We start from the raw sequence: 19,445 nt of genomic DNA, 5'->3' as shown, positions 1-19,445 counted from the left end.
ATGTGGTTGTTCTCGGGTTAAAATCACAGTGAATACCAGGATTTTTCATTTTCGGTATAACATGGTTACCTGAAATAAGTTCGTGAAAGTAAATGAAGTTGGTCGTTGTGCTGGTCACATGACACCCTCGTTAACCGTCGGTCATAGAAAGACCTTTACATCATCTGCCCTATAGATCACAAGGTCTGAATGAGGTACTATTTCCATGATATTAAATCATAATATTACATCATAGCATTAAATCATATTAAATCATGATATTATATAGTTCGTCCATTGTGGTTCAATGATGACCACTTTTGTCATCCAGGGAGCTGAGGGCTTTGCACTGGGGTCCTGTGCCATCTCATGAGGCTGGTAAGACCAATGTGAGCCCGGAATGTTTGTCTGAACACTGGGCAGGTCCAGCTGGAGCTTGTGTCGTTAGCCTTGATTTTGTTTTACGCTTTTGTCGTGCCAGCGCTGTTCCCTTGTCCTCTGCAATGTGTGCGCCAGTTTTCACAGAAAGACGCCATCAAGCTGTATCACGTGCTTACCTTCGCAGGTGGCAGGTTCAATGCTGGAGGCTTTCAGGAAGATGCTTTCAGGGTGTCTTTAAAGCGTTTTTTTCTCCGACCTCTTTCTTTAATTGTCCCTAAAGGAGTCGTCTCCCATTCTGCAGACACATCGCAGCTGAGACAGTATCAAGATTGTGTGGATGCTTTGCAGGCCCGCTCTTGGAAGAACTTCAGTATAAAGGTGTGTTTTTTTTCTTACCATTTAACATTCAGTATCATTATATTACATTATAATATTACAGCATAATATAATATCAAAATATTACAGCATAATATTACCGCATATTACACCATAAAAGAAAAGGCTCTTGTGATATTTGTTTCTTTCTATTCACTCTATTCATTCTTCCAGCTGTTGGAGTCATTAATGCGCCAAGGAAAATGTCCACACGATAAAGTGTAAGAGATATTTTAATCTTGTTAATGGAATAGCCAGATTGTATGATACACAGGAGAGTTAATGAAATCATATCACGGGAATATGAAACAATGTATCAACATTGCTAGAATCACAGAACTTGCTCTCTCTCTTCATTTGTCCCTCTTCTCTCTCTCTCTCTCTCTCTCTTATTCTCTGCTACTCTCTCTATCTGTCTCTCTCTCCCTCACACTCTCTCTTTCTTCCTTTCTGTTCCTCTCTTTCTCTCATCGTTTTTTTTTTTTTGGTTTGTATTATGATTAGAAAGACTGTGTCTAAAAATAAACACGTTATGGTGATCACGTGTTCATTAAAGGAGCCAAAAAAAAGTGTCAAGAATGATGAAGACATCAACCCAGAATTCTCATGCGGAAGTTGATATGCTAGCTGAGATTGTCATAACAAAACAATACGAAAAATAAAAGAAAGGTTTTTTTTGTTTTTTTTTTACCTTTCTTGAGAGAGACAATGTCACAGTTTCAAGATGAGGTTCTGCCTTTATTGCTAAGAGTTTATTCATGAATGGCCGTTTCAGCAGCACTTTCGATAGATCTTTAAAGGTTTGTTGCTGTTTTTTTATAGATCTTCTTTCAAATACATTTCGGTCTAAGCTTCTAGATGTTCATAGATTTGAGAAATATGTCACAAAATCTATAATGTTAACTAGACCATGTCATTGGACTCTGACGCGCGTAATCTTGAATCTGAAGAAATGTAATCCTGAGACTGAAGAACATAATCTGCACAACGTAATCTTGGCTTAAGCAACGTAATCTGACTTAAGTAACGTAATCTGACTTAAGTAACGTAATCTTGACTTAAGCAGCGTAATCTTGGCTCAAGCAACGTAATCTGACTTAGGCAACGTAATCTTGACTTAAGCAACGTAATCTTGACTTAAGCAACGTAATCTTGACTTAAGCAACATAATCTTGACTTAAGCAACGTAATCTTGACTCAAGCAACGTAATCTTGACTTAAGCAACGTCATCTTGTCTCAAGCAACGTAATATTGACTTAAGCAACGTAATCTTGACTTAAGCAACGTAATCTTGACTTAAGCAACGTAATCTTATCTCAAGCAGCGTAATCTTGTCTCAAGCAAGGTAATCTTGACTTAAGCAACGTAATCTTGACTCAAGCAACGTAATCTTGTCTCAAGCAACGTAATCTTGACATAAGCAACGTAATCTTATCTCAAGCAACGTAATCTTGACTTAAGCAACGTAATCTTGACTTAAGCAACGTAATCTTGACTTAAGCAACGTAATCTTGACTTAAGCAACGTAATCTTGACTTAAGCAACGTAATCTTATCTCAAGCAACGTAATCTTGTCTCAAGCAACGTAATCTTGACTTAAGCAACGTAATCTTGACTTAAGCAACGTAATCTTGACTTAAGCAACGTAATCTTGACTTAAGCAACGTAATCTTATCTCAAGCAACGTAATCTTGTCTCAAGCAACGTAATCTTGACTTAAGCAACGTAATCTTGACTCAAGCAACGTAATCTTGGCTTAAGCAACGTAATCTTGACTTAAGCAACGTAATCTTATCTCAAGCAACGTAATCTTGACTTAAGCAACGTAATCTTGACTTAAGCAACGTAATCTTATCTCAAGCAACGTAATCTTGACTTAAGCAATGTAATCTTGGCTTAAGCAACGTAATCTTGACTTAAGCAACGTAATCTTATCTCAAGCAACGTAATCTTGGCTTAAGCAACGTAATCTTGACTTAAGCAACGTAATCTTATCTCAAGCAACGTAATCTTGGCTTAAGCAACGTAATCTTGACTTAAGCAACGTAATCTTATCTCAAGCAACGTAATCTTGACTTAAGCAACGTAATCTTATCTCAAGCAAAGTAATCTTGGCTTAAGCAACGTAATCTTGACTTGAGCAACGTAATCTTGGCTCAATCAACGTAATCTTGGCTCAAGCAACGTAATCTTGACTTAAGCAACGTAATCTTATCGCAAGCAACGTAATCTTGACTTAAGCAACGTAATCTTGACTTAAGCAACGTAATCTTGACTTAAGCAACGTAATCTTGACTTAAGCAACGTAATCTTGGCTCAATCAACGTAATCTTGACTTAAGCAAGGTAATCTTGACTCAAGCAACGTAATCTTGGCTTAAGCAATGTGATCGTGACTTAAGCAACGTAATCTTGACTTAAGCAACGTAATCTGACTGAAGCAACGTAATCTTGACTCAAGCAACGTAATCTTGACTTAAGCAAGGTAATCTTGACTTAAGCAACGTAATCTTGGCTCAATCAACGTAATCTTGTCTCAATCAACGTAATCTTGACTTAAGCAACGTAATCTTGACTTAAGCAACGTAATCTGACTTAAGCAACGTAATCTTGACTTAAGCAACGTAATCTTGGCTCAATCAACGTAATCTTGACTTAAGCAACGTAATCTTGTCTCAATCAACGTAATCTTGGCTCAATCAACGTAATCTTGGCTCAATCAACGTAATCTTGACTTAAGCAACGTAATCTTGACTTAAGCAACGTAATCTTGACTTAAGCAACGTAATCTTGTCTTAATCAACGTAATCTTGACTTAAGCAACGTAATCTTGACTCTGAACTAATGTACTAAAAAGAAGTGACCCTCTACTAACCAACGCTTTGAAGGTTTAATTGGGTATTATTATGCATTGGTTTGGTTATTTCAAAGTAAGTTCTGGTTTAAATGCAAGTCTATTGCATAACTCTACCTGGTTAAGTTATAACATATTTTATATGTATGGAATTTACTTTTACAGATTTGTTTTTAAAAACTCAAATAAAATAATCCCTTTAGAAACATGATACCCGAACGTTGTTTTTTTAATTCCATGACTTCTTAAAATTCTATCAAATAATTCAAAGAGCAGAAACAATGTAAATATTAGAGGAGTTGAACTCTTAAAGCCTTGATTAAATTAAGCTCAGTTTCGTGTCATATCAGAAACATAAAAACTTTTAAGAATATGAATAAAACATATTTAATCTACGTATCGTGTGCTGAAGCTGTTTGTATTTTTTATTACACTTTAGTGACTGAACAAATTCACATTTTTCCCTCACAATGTCATTAAGCAACCTTTTTTTTTTTCGGAAGTAATTTTAGAAACTGCTTAAAACAAATTACATCTGTTGTTGATGAAAAACATTCCGCTGAGAACCGCTGGAATAAAAGTCACATTCACCAACAAATGAAAGTTATTTTTACAAATATTTGACACGTACTTAAGGACAGGCAGATGTACTACCTATTGGTTGACGCTGACATTTAGCAGGTTAATATGGTCAGTGGACATTCAGCAGGTAGTTGGGGGAAGGGGGAATCGTACCCCTTGAAGAGGGTCACCAAGAATGTGTGGGGGTGAGATTGAATCCACGTGGAACTGATCCCCTTGTTGTGCATGGTGGGAGTTTCCTCTCCGTGCAGAAAGTTCTGTGTGGGTAACACTGTAGACTGCAAGACACGTAACCTCCTGGTCTACACAAACCTTCACACACAATGTTCGCTTTCAAGGGGCTAATGATTCAAAAGTATTGAAAGACAAACAAAATGTCTTTGTCGTTCTTGGTTAATGTTGTTGTTTTGTTGTTGGTTGTTGCTTTGTTGTTGATTTGTTTTGTTGTTATTGATGATGTTGTTGTTTTATTGTTTTGTTGTTGTTGGTTATTGTTTTGTTGTTGTTTTGTTGTTGTTTTGTTGTTGGTTATTGTATTTTTGTTGTTTTGTTGTTGTTTTGTTGTTGGTTGTTGTTTTGTTGTTCTTTTGTTGTTGATTGTTGTTTAGTTTTTGTTTCATTGTTGGTTGTTGTTTTGTTGTTGGTTGTTGTTTTGTTGTTGTTTTGTTGTTGGTTATTGTATTTTTGTTGTTTTGTTGTTGTTTTGTTGTTGTTTTGTTGTTGGTTGTTGTTTTGTTGTTCTTTTGTTGTTGATTGTTGTTTAGTTTTTGTTTCATTGTTGGTTGTTGTTTTGTTGTTGGTTGTTGTTTTGTTGTTGTTTTGTTGTTGGTTGTTGTTTTGTTGTTGATTGTTGTTGATTATTGTTTTGTTTTTGTTTCATTGTTGGTTGTTGTTTTGTTGTTGGTTGTTGTTTTGTTGTTGTTTTGTTGTTGGTTGTTGTTTTGTTGTTGTTTTGTTGTTGGTAGTTGTTTTGTTGTTGGTAGTTGTTTTGTTGTTGGTAGTTGTTATTGTTGCTGTTGTTGTTGTTGATTTGTTGTTGGTTGTTGTTTTGTGTTGCTTGTTGCTTTGTTGTTGGTTGTTGTTTTGTTGTTATTTTTATTGTTGTTGTTGTTTTGTTGAGAATGGAATTAAAACGTTCAGTCCTCTTGGTGGAAGTCTTCAGTCTTTACGTATTTATCACTCATTCAGTGAGTCTCAAATTTTTTTATACGGTGCCCTCCTAGATTGAAATTAAAGTAAAATTGTGAAGGCTGTAAGCACACACAAACACAATCAACCGACTTTTGAATCCTTCAGTCTAGCTATGAATTTTGACGATTCCGTAGGAGCACAACTTGAAATTTAAAAAATAAAATCTAATTATCAGATCAGCGTGAGAGTGAATGAAGTTGTCAGGTAAACGCAGACATTCAGAAATCAACACGTGTCTACACACAATGTCAACGTTCACTACGCTCCAGGACGTTCAGGAAAGCTACATTTCCACATTTTGAAATAAAGACCAATAATCCAGAAATTCCACTTGCTGCGGTCCTACTGTAACTGAGACGTTTAGAGCCCTTGCTGTTTCGGGCTACATTTTCTTCCCACTGTTTATGTGTAAAGCGCGGACTGGAAGTATACAAAATAATATTGATTAGGCCTGCAGGTATAAGAGGTGTGTCGGTGATGCAGACCTTCTAAGATAAACAAGGGAAGTAATGTCGCTACCAGCTACCTTGGTTATCTAATGACGCTACCAGCTACCTTTGTTATCTTCGATTTACCTTAGCTTTCATGACAAAAATAAAACGAAAAGTAAAACCATCTACATGTAGTTTTGTTTCAAGATTTTCTTGTTTAGATGTGTTTTAGTCGGTTCCTCATATCAGTACCTACTTGGTTGGATAAGTAGGCTAAATTATCCGGTGTGATTGCATGGTTTATCTAGTGTGATAATTTAGTGTTTGATTGATGTGATGATTGTATTGCTTAGTAAAAAAAATGTGTACTTTAGGAGCTGTTTATACGATTTTTTTGTTTAAAAAAATTGCAGTTGATATATACATGTAAACGTCTTTATATCCGCTGTTTAATGGACTTGGTATTACAAATAATAGTCATGATAAGACTTTTTTAAAGTCCGAAGACCAACGAAGGATACAGTATTTAGAGTCTAGCTGTGATCTACATCCAGTGCAGACATAATCGTTGTCTTCCGGTGGTCTGTTCAGGTTCTTTTTCTGCCCTATACGTAAGTCCTCGGTCTTTTTGTCTTAAATGTATTCCTTGCGGACTTTGTGATATAAAATAAAATGCATTCATTGATCACAAGTGAAAGTTATTATTTATTACAAGAGACGAAATATAATCCTCATGTGTGTTGATTGGATTCTTTTGTATCTTATAATAGATCTAGCCTTAAGCGAAACTAATGCGCGAGAAATAGTGCCTTGAAGATTCATGAGTTGGAAGCGAGAGTGTTACCTTTATGGTTTACTCAAAGACCAATTTCCTTAATGTTTCTTTAAATGATGTTAAGTCCTCTTTGAAACTAGAATCAATAACATTCTTTCTATGAGCTTAAATTTAAACCCTTTTCCTTTGGTAAGATAGACAAGCGCTCTGCCTAATGGACAAACTCAACTTTGATATTTTGATGTAACTAACCCTAACCTAAACCTTCACTTCAGGAAAGGTTAAACTCCATTTTGCGCTATTATTATCACACAATAATAGTGTAAGTGCATAGTGTGCATTTCTAAGCAATTTGGTGGATAAATCATGTTAACATTTAACTGAGAAGAATTTTCATTCGTTTATATAATTTGTATTGTAGCTTGATTCGACATTCGACGGTTTCCTTCGTTGTTATTCAACTTCTTGTTCCACTAACGTAAATTGTTGACCTTTCACCTGTGTTATTTGACCTCTTTATTGGAGAGTTACTTGCGTTTGACATCTGCATACGGCACAGCGCTGTAGCGCCTATCTTTAAGCATTTTTGTTTGTTCAAAAACTAAACAATATTTTAAGCAAAATCTTTTTTTGTTCTCCTTATTCTCTGAAACACAATAAAAACACACGCTTTCTTATTGGAACCCACAATTTCAATTTGGAGATTTCAACTGTACTTAAAAAAATGATAATAATTGTCTTTGTTTTCAAATGTTTACAAAACAAAAACTATAAACTCTTACAAAGTTCACCTTCAACAAGGGAGAAAACAAGTTAGCTTGTGTTATATTCTCTTGTATCCTCATGGCTCTATAGAGTATTTACTTATTGCATTAAGCCTTCGACTGAATTGGCCAGAATACAATTAGTTTAAAACTCTGAGAAATGTCCCTATTTGCATTAACTAAATTACATAGACAACGCCAGGAAATCAATGACCAGTGTGGCCCCTATTCCTTTGTGTTAACTTGTACTCTGCCTTGACGGCATTGAAGATTCCAATAATTGTACACAACGCTTCAATTTAAAAAAAAAAAAAACTAAGAAAGAAAAAGAAGTGTAGTGATTTTTTGAAAAGACGAAGAAGAAGAAGAAAAAAAGAAGTGTATTTGAAAGAATGTTCACGAGATAAAAGGAATGACCTAAATGAGAAGTCGGTCTGAATGAAATGTTGACCTAATTTGACGATTCTGTTTTTTTCCATTCTGAAGACCTGCATCGGGAAGTCAATGAAAGATAAAGACCTACATCGGGAAGTAAATGAAAGATAAAGACCTACATCGGGAAGTCAATGAAAGATAAAGACCTACATCCGGGAAGTCAATGAAAGATAAAGACCTACATCGGGAAGTCAATGAAAGATAAAGACCTGCATCGGGAAGTCAATGAAAGATAAAGACCTGCATCGGGAAGTCAATGAAAGATAAAGACCTACATCGGGAAGTCAATGAAAGATAAAGACCTGCATCGGGAAGTCAATGAAAGATAAAGACCTACATCGGGAAGTCAATGAAAGATAAAGACCTGCATCGGGAAGTCAATGAAAGATAAAGACCTACATCGGGAAGTCAATGAAAGATGAAGACCTGCATCGGGAAGTCAATGAAAGAAAAAGACCTACATCGGGAAGTCAATGAAAGATAAAGACCTGCATCGGGAAGTCAATGAAAGATAAAGACCTACATCGGGAAGTCAATGAAAGATGAAGACCTGCATCGGGAAATCAATGAAAGATGAAGACCTGCATCGGGAAGTCAATGAAAGATAAAGACCTACATCGGGAAGTCAATGAAAGATAAAGACCTACATCGGGAAGTTAATGAAAGATAAAGACCTACATCGGGAAGTCAATGAAAGATGAAGACCTGCATCGGGAAGTCAATGAAAGAAAAAGACCTACATCGGGAAGTCAATGAAAGATAAAGACCTGCATCGGGAAGTCAATGAAAGAAAAAGACCTACATCGGGAAGTCAATGAAAGATGAAGACCTGCATCGGGAAGTCAATGAAAGATAAAGACCTACATCGGGAAGTCAATGAAAGATAAAGACCTACATCGGGAAGTCAATGAAAGATAAAGACCTACATCGGGAAGTCAATGAAAGATGAAGACCTGCATCGGGAAGTCAATGAAAGATAAAGACCTACATCGGGAAGTCAATGAAAGATGAAGACCTACATCGGGAAGTCAATGAAAGATAAAGACCTGCATCGGGAAGTCAATGAAAGATAAAGACCTACATCGGGAAGTCAATGAAAGATAAAGACCTGCATCGGGAAATCAATGAAAGATGAAGACCTACATCGGGAAGTCAATGAAAGATGAAGACCTGCATCGGGAAGTCAATGAAAGATGAAGACCTGCATCGGGAAGTCAATGAAAGATAAAGACCTACATCGGGAAGTCAATGAAAGATAAAGACCTACATCGGGAAGTCAATGAAAGATGAAGACCTACATCGGGAAGTCAATGAAAGATGAAGACCTACATCGGGAAGTCAATGAAAGATGAAGACCTACATCGGGAAGTCAATGAAAGATGAAGACCTACATCGGGAAGTCAATGAAAGATGAAGACCTACATCGGGAAGTCAATGAAAGATGAAGACCTGCATCGGGAAGTCAATGAAAGATGGCGGCCAAGAGTTACAAAGGCTCTAACGATGCAAATCAATTCTCAAGGACAAAAAATTGTTTTAAGGGCCAAGAAAATATTTTAATAAACATTTTCAGCTTAATTGTTTAGCCAACAGAATCATAGAAACATGCGCTGTGTCAGATTGTTTGTTTATTGCAGTATATTTAAAATGTCTAAAGCAGTGGGGGAAACATGTAGACAAAGAACGAAATGGAGCCAATCAAATATTTGGATTCTCAGGGGATGGGAGAGCACGTTATAGAGTAGAATTAGACCCTTTAGGTTTAAATGAATGCCAAGAGGGTCTAAATTGACTCTAAATTAATGCCAAGTTGGTCTAAATGAATGCCAAGTTGATCTGCATTATGCCATCAAAGCTTTGACATCTGTTTCTAAACAATGGAGTAGGGAATGTTTAGAAAGAGCTTGCTGAAGGCTAATAGGTTCAGGATTCAAGTCAGTATATCTAGCAAGGGCATGAACTCTACAGTTCAACTATTTGGCGGATTCATGTTCTTGTATAACGTTTTGTACTAGATAGCAAAAGTCATCGAAATGCGCTGGATATGTTTGAGCCAATTAGTTTCTCATTTAGTACTTTTTTTTTAGAAACATTGAGTTGTCTCAATAAGTATTTTAGAACCAAATTAAGTAGTCTCACTTAGCAATTTGAAAATCACTTAAAATTTCTCATTTAGTACATTTTTAGAACCATTGAGTAGTCTCATTTAGTTTTTTAGAGTACTTTAAATTGTCTCTCTTTGCAATCCGAGCAATCCTGCTTAGTATGTTGAAAACCACTTGGCTGTATAGCTAAGGCATTTTTTTAGAACCATTTAGTATTTTGAGAATCACTTAGCTGTCTATTTTAATATTTTAGAACCGCCTAGGTATCTCATTAAGTAATGTGTTTAGCTTAGTGCATCCTCCAGGGAGATGGTTTCAGTTCTGACATGTTGAAACAGTGACAACGGAATCAATCAGTAGATTGAAGGACTGGGCGGTGAGACTGTAGCTGTTGCCTGCTCTATTCTTATTCTTATGCATTAATGATCAGACTTAATAATATTTTACAATGCCAGAGCCTCCCTAGATCTAACAATGGAGAACATCTCTGCTTTCTGTCGGATAGTCCTGTTGATATTATTTTGTGACAGTAACACTGAAACTGCTCGCAAAATGAGGACAATTAATTTATAATTTAATAGATGAAATAGTATCTATATGTCCTTACCTACCCACCCCCAACCCCAACATCTATCATCACTCACTGAACATAATATATCTGATATATCTTCTTTACTCAACCAGACAGGAGAAAATTGTGGCGGGATTCGAACCCACGTTCCCCGGGAAACAAGCTTTATCAAGGTGCTCAACATATGTATCAAAAAAAATTATTAAAAAATGTACTTTGGCCATAATTTTGTACGCCATCAATGTACAGGTCCATTAAAAAGTCTTGTAACAGGACAGCAAACTGCAGGGAAACATTTGGTGTCTAAACTTTGTTCACTATTGATTCATGTTTGTCATTGATTTCATTCCAACGCTGTAACAGTCGGTTCCTTGGCGCGGCTATTCTGAATAGACTATGAAATGTTTGTCACTTACTTTCTAATAGAAGTGTTAAAAACAACATGCGTTTCATCGATTGTATTGAACGGGCCATTCAGTCTCTCAAAACGCCATTATGTGTCAAATGTCAAAAGTTTTTTCTTTACTTTCAAAAAAAATAATAATGGCAATGACAATGGACCAATTCATTTATTTTTTTTCCATTTCATGAACAGGAGCAAAAAAAAAACCAATTCAGTTTCTTTTTCCTGCGCAATTTTTATTAGTATTAGTTTGTTTGTTTGTCTGTGTGTGTGTGAGAGAGAGAGAGAGAGAGAGAGAGAGAGATTGAAAGTCATGATTAAACAATTATCTATTGCGCTGTTTTATGGAAGTGAGTTTTTTTTTAATGTTTGAGATAATTAACTTCAGCATTTTATTTTCTCAATTTGATGGAAGGCAGACACAACACAATACATGGAGTGAACAAATCAGACTTTGATCAAACTACAGAGTCAACATATTGACAGTCTTACATCGGACGTACAACATTCAATGACCTGACATGTATACAATTTATAAGCTAATGTTCTTGTCACTTTTTCTCTCATTGCTTTGGTTTGGTGTCGGAAAAAGAAATAGTATGACGTCATCAAAGATTGCGTTTTAAACTATTAGATGAAGTATTATACTGATTGCAGTAGGCGCAGACAATTTATCAATGAAGTCAAGCCCCCAGAATAACAAATGTAGAACTTGTTATGGAAAAAAAAATATCTAGTATTAGCATCTTCTGCTTCATTTATTTACTTTTAAGCAGAACTAGAGGTATAAATAGATGAGTTTCAAATGTGGATCTATGTTTAATCCAAAAAGAAAACCTACTCAGAAATGTAAATAACCCACTGCCCAAATTGTACAACTGAAAAATTGAACTTTAGTGTCAAGTTTGTAGAAAACAAAATAAAATGTAGATACCAGAGTTGACCATGTCGATTACAAACTAAATCCTTCAGCACCTCGCATTGATTCTATTTATTTTTCAATCTACTTGCAATTACTTACTTTTTAAATCTCTTACTTCTCTTTAAAATGTCCATGTTCCCATTAATTTATAAACGTGAAAAAAATTGTAGAAGTCAGACATTGTTGGTATAAGATTTGAACAAATCTCTACTTAGGAAGAGAGGCAGCAATATAAAAAGTGAAGTCACTGGACACAGCAATGACAAGTACTATAATTATATCATCTGATTATTTTGAATTTCTTGGAAACTATCATTTAGTGGTATTCTAAACAGTAAGTAACTATATTAATTTCGCTTGTAAATCCAAATACTGTACTTGTGAATCAAGACGTAAACTAAGACTACAATTGTAGTGCAAATGTAAAATAATTTTTATAAACCTGAGCTCGAAAAAAAACAACATTTCTACAATCCTAGGTTTTACTGTATTTATTTAAACTCGCGAGATTGAAATTTAATTGTTAAATACCTGGATTTGTTCCAGACTGTGTATATTTTTTTTATGAAGAGTTCCAGTCTAATGGGAGACAACAAGCGTTTTATTTACCGTCTTTACGTTCCAATATTTCTAAACAGAAGACAGGAAATGTTAGGAAGCGGTCCTGTGTTTATTTCTAATACTTCTAGTTTGTTTATTTATGAACTAGCACGGAATGAGAGCTTTCAATTGTAAATAGCAGCATCGAAAGCTGTCATCATAATTGTATTTAGAGGGTCTCATCTGTACTACCTAGATGTGCAGATATATGTTTGTATGGAATGGTGAAGATACAGATACATAGAAAACGCGTCGTCGATAGGCTTATGATCAAAGAAATAAATAAATATCAATCTAGTGATAGTGTCAGACACAAAAATGAAAGTTTTACATGAATGCTTCTGGAAAGATTGAAGTGTCTCACTTGTATGACCAAGCAATAGCCCAAACATGCATCTCTTCATGTGTGTGAGTTATTTGATGTCTCACTTGTATGACCAAGCAATAGCCCAAACATGCATCTCTTCATGTGTGTGAGTTATTTGTATTAACTTTCTAGACTTTCTATTAACTTTCTCTGTCTTTCTCTGTATCTCTCTCTCTCTATTTCTCTGTCTTTCTCTTTCCCTTTCTCTATCTATCTTTCTCTCTTATTCTCTCTCAGTCTTTCTCTCTCTCTCTCTCTTTTTTTGTCTCTCTTTCTCTTCCCACTTTTCTTGGCAACTCTCAGAAAACAGATCATGTCTTATGTCCTATGGTCTTGTATGCAAGAAATTGTTTGTTGATTTACTTAATCTTTATTTACTAGACTAAAAAAAATAAGTAAATCATCGTCCTAGCAGCTCTTTAAACCAAAAACTTTCTTTCTCTCGCTACTGAACTAGACATTCGGACAGTTTATTGATTGTAAAATGAAGGTGGGGCACTTAATCAAATACAAAAACGTTCCCTCATTTTATTGTATGTGTGTAAAGTTATAGGAATTGTATTACACAACTTCCGTTGCTAGACTTTTTAATAGCGATCAGAGCGACAAGATTGTCTTTTTTTGTTTCTCTTTTAAGTATTACCAAATGTGATGTACACCGTCCAAATAGTCATAGTTCCGACAATAGTTCAGGATACTATCAGTCATTTGGAAAGCTTTCAACAACTAGAGCCAGGTGATCGATTGGTTTAGACATTTTAAAACATTCCATTAGTGCCACTTTTTTTCTTCCAAACACACACACACGTATATTGACTATTCTTGATAGGACAAAAATGAAGAAAATGAATTTATTTTATAAAACTACAGAAACTTGAAGCCAAACTATCTTTGTTGTTTAATTACTGTGAGTTGTATTTCGTCTAAACTAGTTTAAAGTAGTGCATGCTAATGATGTGTGTATTGATGTAGTGCATGCTAATGATGTGTGTATTGATGTAGTGCATGCTAATGATGTGTGTATTGATGTAGTGCAGGCTAATGATGTGTGTATTGATGTAGTGCATGCTAATGATGTGTGTATTGATGTAGTGCATGCTAATGATGTGTGTATTGATGTAGTGCATGCTAATGATGTGTGTATTGATGTAGTGCATGCTAATGATGTGTGTATTGATGTAGTGCATGCTAATGATGTGTGTATTGATGTAGAGTATTGTAGAGGATGTTAAGGACCAGTTTATTAAAATTATTGATGTTAATGATGTGTGTATTAAAATAGTGGATGTGTGTATTAAAGTAATGGGTGATGATGGATGTGTATTAAAGTGTATTTTAATTACTAATTTGTTTATCTTCATCTTGACCCTTAGTATCAAACCCCAGAAATCACATACAAATATTATGCCTGAAGACCTGAATGGCTGGCTGGCCGTATGGTATGCCTACTACAAGACCTGAATGGCTGGCTGGCCGTATGGTGTGCCTACTACAAGACCTGAATGGCTGGCTGGCCGTATGGTGTGCCTACTACAAGACCTGAATGGCTGGCTGGCCGTATGGTGTGCCTACTACAAGACCTGAATGGCGTATGATGTGCCTGCTACAAGACCTGAATGGCTGGCTGGCCGTATGGTGTGCCTACTACAAGACCTGAATGGCTGGCTGGCCGTATGGTGTGCCTACTACAAGACCTGAATGGCGTATGATGTGCCTGCTACAAGACCTGAATGGCTGGCTGGCCGTATGATGTGCCTGCTACAAGACCTGAATGGCTGGCTGGCCGTATGGTATGCCTGCTACAAGACCTGAATGGCTGGCTGGCCGTATGGTATGCCTGCTACAAGACCTGAATGGCTGGCTGGCCGTATGATGTGCCTGCTACAAGACCTGAATGGCTGGCTGGCCGTATGGTGTGCCTACTACAAGACCTGAATGGCGTATGGTATGCCTACTACAAGACCTGAATGGCGTATGATGTGCCTGCTACAAGACCTGAATGGCTGGCTGGCCGTATGGTATGCCTGCTACAAGACCTGAATGGCGTATGGTATGCCTACTACAAGACCTGAATGGCGTATGATGTGCCTGCTACAAGACCTGAATGGCTGGCTGGCCGTATGGTGTGCCTACTACAAGACCTGAATGGCTGGCTGGCCGTATGGTGTGCCTACTACAAGACCTGAATGGCTGGCTGGCCGTATGGTGTGCCTACTACAAGACCTGAATGGCGTATGATGTGCCTGCTACAAGACCTGAATGGCTGGCTGGCCGTATGATGTGCCTGCTACAAGACCTGAATGGCTGGCTGGCCGTATGGTATGCCTGCTACAAGACCTGAATGGCTGGCTGGCCGTATGATGTGCCTGCTACAAGACCTGAATGGCTGGCTGGCCGTATGGTATGCCTGCTACAAGACCTGAATGGCTGGCTGGCCGTATGATGTGCCTGCTACAAGACCTGAATGGCTGGCTGGTCGTATGGTATGCCTGCTACAAGACCTGAATGGCTGGCTGGCCGTATGGTATGCCTGCTACAAGACCTGAATGGCTGGCTGGCCGTATGGTATGCCTGCTACAAGACCTGAATGGCTGGCTGGCCGTATGGTATGCCTGCTACAAGACCTGAATGGCTGGCTGGCCGTATGGTATGCCTGCTACAAGACCTGAATGGCTGGCTGGCCGTATGGTATGCCTACTACAAGACCTGAATGGCTGGCTGGCCGTATGGTGTGCCTACTACAAGACCTGAATGGCTGGCTGGCCGTATGGTATGCCTACTACAAGACCTGAATGGCTGGCTGGCCGTATGGTATGCCTACTACAAGACCTGAATGGCTGGCTGGCCGTATGGTGTGCCTACTACAAGACCTGAATGGCTGGCTGGCCGTATGGTGTGCCTACTACAAGACCTGAATGGCTGGCTGGCCGTATGGTGTGCCTACTACAAGACCTGAATGGCTGGCTGGCCGTATGGTGTGCCTACTACAAGACCTGAATGGCTGGCTGGCCGTATGGTATGCCTACTACAAGACCTGAATGGCTGGCTGGCCGTATGGTATGTGGTCTATGGTTAACACGATGATTCGAACTCAAGTATTGCCGTCTTCAGGAGGTTGGGTATAGAACGTAACACTCTTCAAGGAGGAGCATAAATCAAGACTTGAAACATTCCTTTAAAGATCGGGATTATTCGAAAAGAGACTCGGTTTTCCATCTAGCTTATTATGGTATTAAAAACAAATCTTCAGAGAGTAGGTGATACTAACCATCAAAAATACAACATCAAAAGACGTCAACTTATAAATACAGCTTTTGTTTATATCTTGCAAAATAATTTGTGAGTTTAAGATTTCAACAGAAAGGATTTGAAAAAAAAATATATCATCTGGGAGTTGGTGGTTTTAACCATCCAAAATACGACATCAAGAAACGTACGCTTACAATTACAATCTATGTATTGAAAACTAGTTTGTGAGTTTAAGATTTCAACAGAAAGAATTTAAAAAGTTGATGACAAAAGATGTCATGCAGTAGATCATGAAAGACAAAATAACATCAACAATAACATCAACAATAACATCAACCTTATTCATTTGAAACTAATGCCTTAAAAGCTGTGGATCAAAGTTTAAATAAACTAATGCCTACCTTCTGTCCGTGTCCATACTCTGTTATATATCCAAGACTTGGCAAGCCTTGACCCTCTGCCACAATGACCGCGGTCTGAACGGTAGACACGTCTCCTATGGCCACTATCACGTCGATAGCCTCTGAAGTGGCGCAGGAATCAATGGCGAGGATCTTTTCGCGTAGGCTGCGACTTTTAGTTACGCAGAAGGTGACATTCAAGCGCAGAGACGCATTGGAGAACAAGCGCTTGGTTAAAACAACACCAAAGCCGTGGACTTGGTAGTCGAGGGTCTCGCGGTGGGGATCCTCGACAGCCATCTCGCAGGTGGTGCCGTTGTTGCACCCGTTGAAGAAACCGCTTCCGTAATCCAGGTCGTCTTTGAAATGTTTCAAGATGGCGCAGCCCGTAGCGTTAACATTGCAGAATTCTGAGGACGTGTCGTCACAGACGACAGAGACTCTCAAATTGTAAAGGTTGAAGACACCAGGTCTGTTTTCCGGTTGCTGCTGGATCGTCGAACTTTCCACTGTGAAGTTTCGTTCTTTTGGATTCTTGGTTCGCTTCAAGGGCAATGGCGAAGCAAATATAGCGCCCATCAAGGCGTTGGCCATAAGATAGGCGACGAATGCTGTGTACGGCGTTCGGATGAAGTCATCCGCAGCCACGCGCATGTCTGAGGGTTACACCGGAAGTGGGTGACGTCCAGTCATGACATATCATCGTTGGCCGATCTCGTGAGTGAAGAAATGTTAAATAAGTCAAGAGGCAGTTCTCATGTTTGATTGACAGAAGGTACTCTCAAAGAGATCTTACTGAAACAAAATGTGTAAAATATTTTTTAAACCCAATATGGTGTTTAGGGGACATCATCATAATAGAAGACATAAATAGCCATCAGAAAATAAAGGTCAATAAAATGTTTCTAGTTCTCATAATATTATGAAATTTTACATTTTGACTCTTTTTTTTAACTTTTCAATGAAATTTAAACACCAGATAAACTTGTATAATGTTACTATGGCTACAAAATGTAAGCCAGATTTCAATGTTTTGTTGATTCACAAGGAAACAGTTTTATTTGTTAAAAACAGTTTTAGAATCTATTATAGTAAAAAAAATATATTGTTAAATGCTAGTAAGTGTGTCAAAAATGTGCATACAAAGGTAATAAATGTATCACGTGATCAAAACTAGATGGACGAGATTATCACGTTATAAAAACAAATTCTTTACTTTACTTACAATGTGTCGGAATTTGTGAAAACAGTCACAGAAAAAATCGTCTTCTTTGTCTTCATTTCACTCCCTTCTTGTCGGTCCTCTCTCTCTCTCTCTCTCTTTCTCTCTCTCTCTTTCTCTCTCTCTCTCTCTCTCTTTCTCTCTCTTTCTCTCTCTCTCTTTCTCTCTCTCTCTTTCTCTCTCTCTCTTTCTCTCTCTCTCTCTTTCTCTCTCTTTCTCTCTCTCTTTCTATCTCTTTCTATCTCTACTTCTTTTTTTAATATAGTTTTTAATTTTTTTGAATACCCATAAATTTATATATTTTTTATAACAATAAAAGAAAATGAAATAAGTTAATTTTTAAAAATTCATTTAGAATGTGTTCATTTTGTGTCAACTCTGTGACAACGCTAAAACTATATCATCATATCTCTGCTTCATCCTTTCTACCAAGCTTATATCGCCTCAGTCTGCAACAAGTCGTGTACACGTTATTTCTCCTATTTCCCATTTTTCTGATCAAGTTGAAACTTTGCACAATTATTCATTGTCGAGGATAACACATGAATCAATGAAAAAAAATAATTAACCAATTATTTCATTAAATAGTAAAAAGTAAAGCACCCTTTCAGACCTTGCAGTAGTAATGTTAATTTTGATAGGTAAAGCAAAGGGAATGTAAATGTTGCAGTATTGAAGTATGTGACAGTAATTGTGAAGTTCTTCCTTTTATATAAGATTTGTTTTTATGGTGGTTTTTTTTTTAGTCTGCTTGTTTGGTGTTGTTGTTTTTATTTGTTAAATCTAAAGACTAGCTTTCAACCTGTAACTTGATTAATTTGACGAGGTACACGTCCATTGTGTTAGACTAATCGGTCGTAAAGAAGTTAGTCCTGTCTTATGAACTTAGTTTAAAACCAAACTTATCTCTTTATGTCTGTAGATTCAGTAGAGGCCTTAGGGGACGGCAAGTGGGTCAACTGCCCTGAGGCCCCGCGCCTGAGGTGGCCCTGCGATAGGAGATTCCCTTGTCACCAACAGGCTTGAAAACCAGACCAGCTCTTATAAACTACAACTTGTTGCTCAATATTCTCATACATATGTATGATACTAATGACCATGTAAGCTCTTAACATGACATTCTTGGTTTCAAAATAGCGTTCAGTTTCTATAAAGACTGAACTTCCTAGACGAATTAAAACGCCAAGGCTTACAACCAGTACCTCGGATTCAAAACGAGCTTAACTGCACGCTTGGTGTTAGCCACATAGAGCAGATGTCTTTTACAGAGCATTTTGTGGACTTACCAGATCCAGAAGGTGGAGAACACTTTGAGTTTATGTAGTTAAAAGGCCAATAAGACAGTACTTACGTAAGATAGTTTGTTTTGTAACAAAAAATTAGGCCTACAGCTTTAGAGGCGGACGAGCCCGTTAGCCTGACGTGGTACTATATATATCTAGTCTACCCTTATGTAAATGAACGTTGAATGTCAATGAACGTTGAATATTAGAGACTGATTAAATGGTGTAATACTGGGTTCTTACTTCCTGAAGTGCTCTAGACACGTGACGAGACAAACACTATACGACTGACTCAAGTCCGTTCAGCAGACAACATGAAGATTTTATTTACAACATAATAATAATATACTGCACTCCTTGTTAGTGCTACAAGTCAAGAAATAATAATCATATCCGCATAACAGCGGTATCAAAAGTATCCAATACGTTAACAACAAGTCACGTCCGCATCTCAGCGGGTAACAATAAGAACAATTACTACTAGTGACACTGGAGCTTCAACTATAGATATCCATTGAAATACGAATAATACCTTAATATTCAATAAGCACATAA

General features: G+C 37.3%; 1 protein-coding gene across 1 annotated transcript in view; it reads right to left on the bottom strand.

Moving 5' to 3' along the window:
* The window catches only part of LOC106067211 (glutamate receptor ionotropic, NMDA 2B-like), a 174,671-nt gene that overhangs the window by 116,687 nt on the left and 38,539 nt on the right, over positions 1-19,445 (bottom strand). The window contains exon 2 of the mRNA XM_056030454.1: positions 16,386-17,180. Coding sequence (XP_055886429.1) covers positions 16,386-17,039 — 654 coding nt within the window. The 5' untranslated portion in view covers positions 17,040-17,180. The remainder of the gene's footprint in view (positions 1-16,385; positions 17,181-19,445) is intronic.

Source organism: Biomphalaria glabrata, chromosome 5 (genome assembly GCF_947242115.1).
Source record: "Biomphalaria glabrata chromosome 5, xgBioGlab47.1, whole genome shotgun sequence".
NCBI classification, from domain to species: Eukaryota; Metazoa; Mollusca; class Gastropoda; family Planorbidae; genus Biomphalaria; species Biomphalaria glabrata.
The sequence above is the reverse complement of the archived record's forward strand: the minus strand, read 5'-3'. Positions and strand labels throughout refer to the sequence as shown.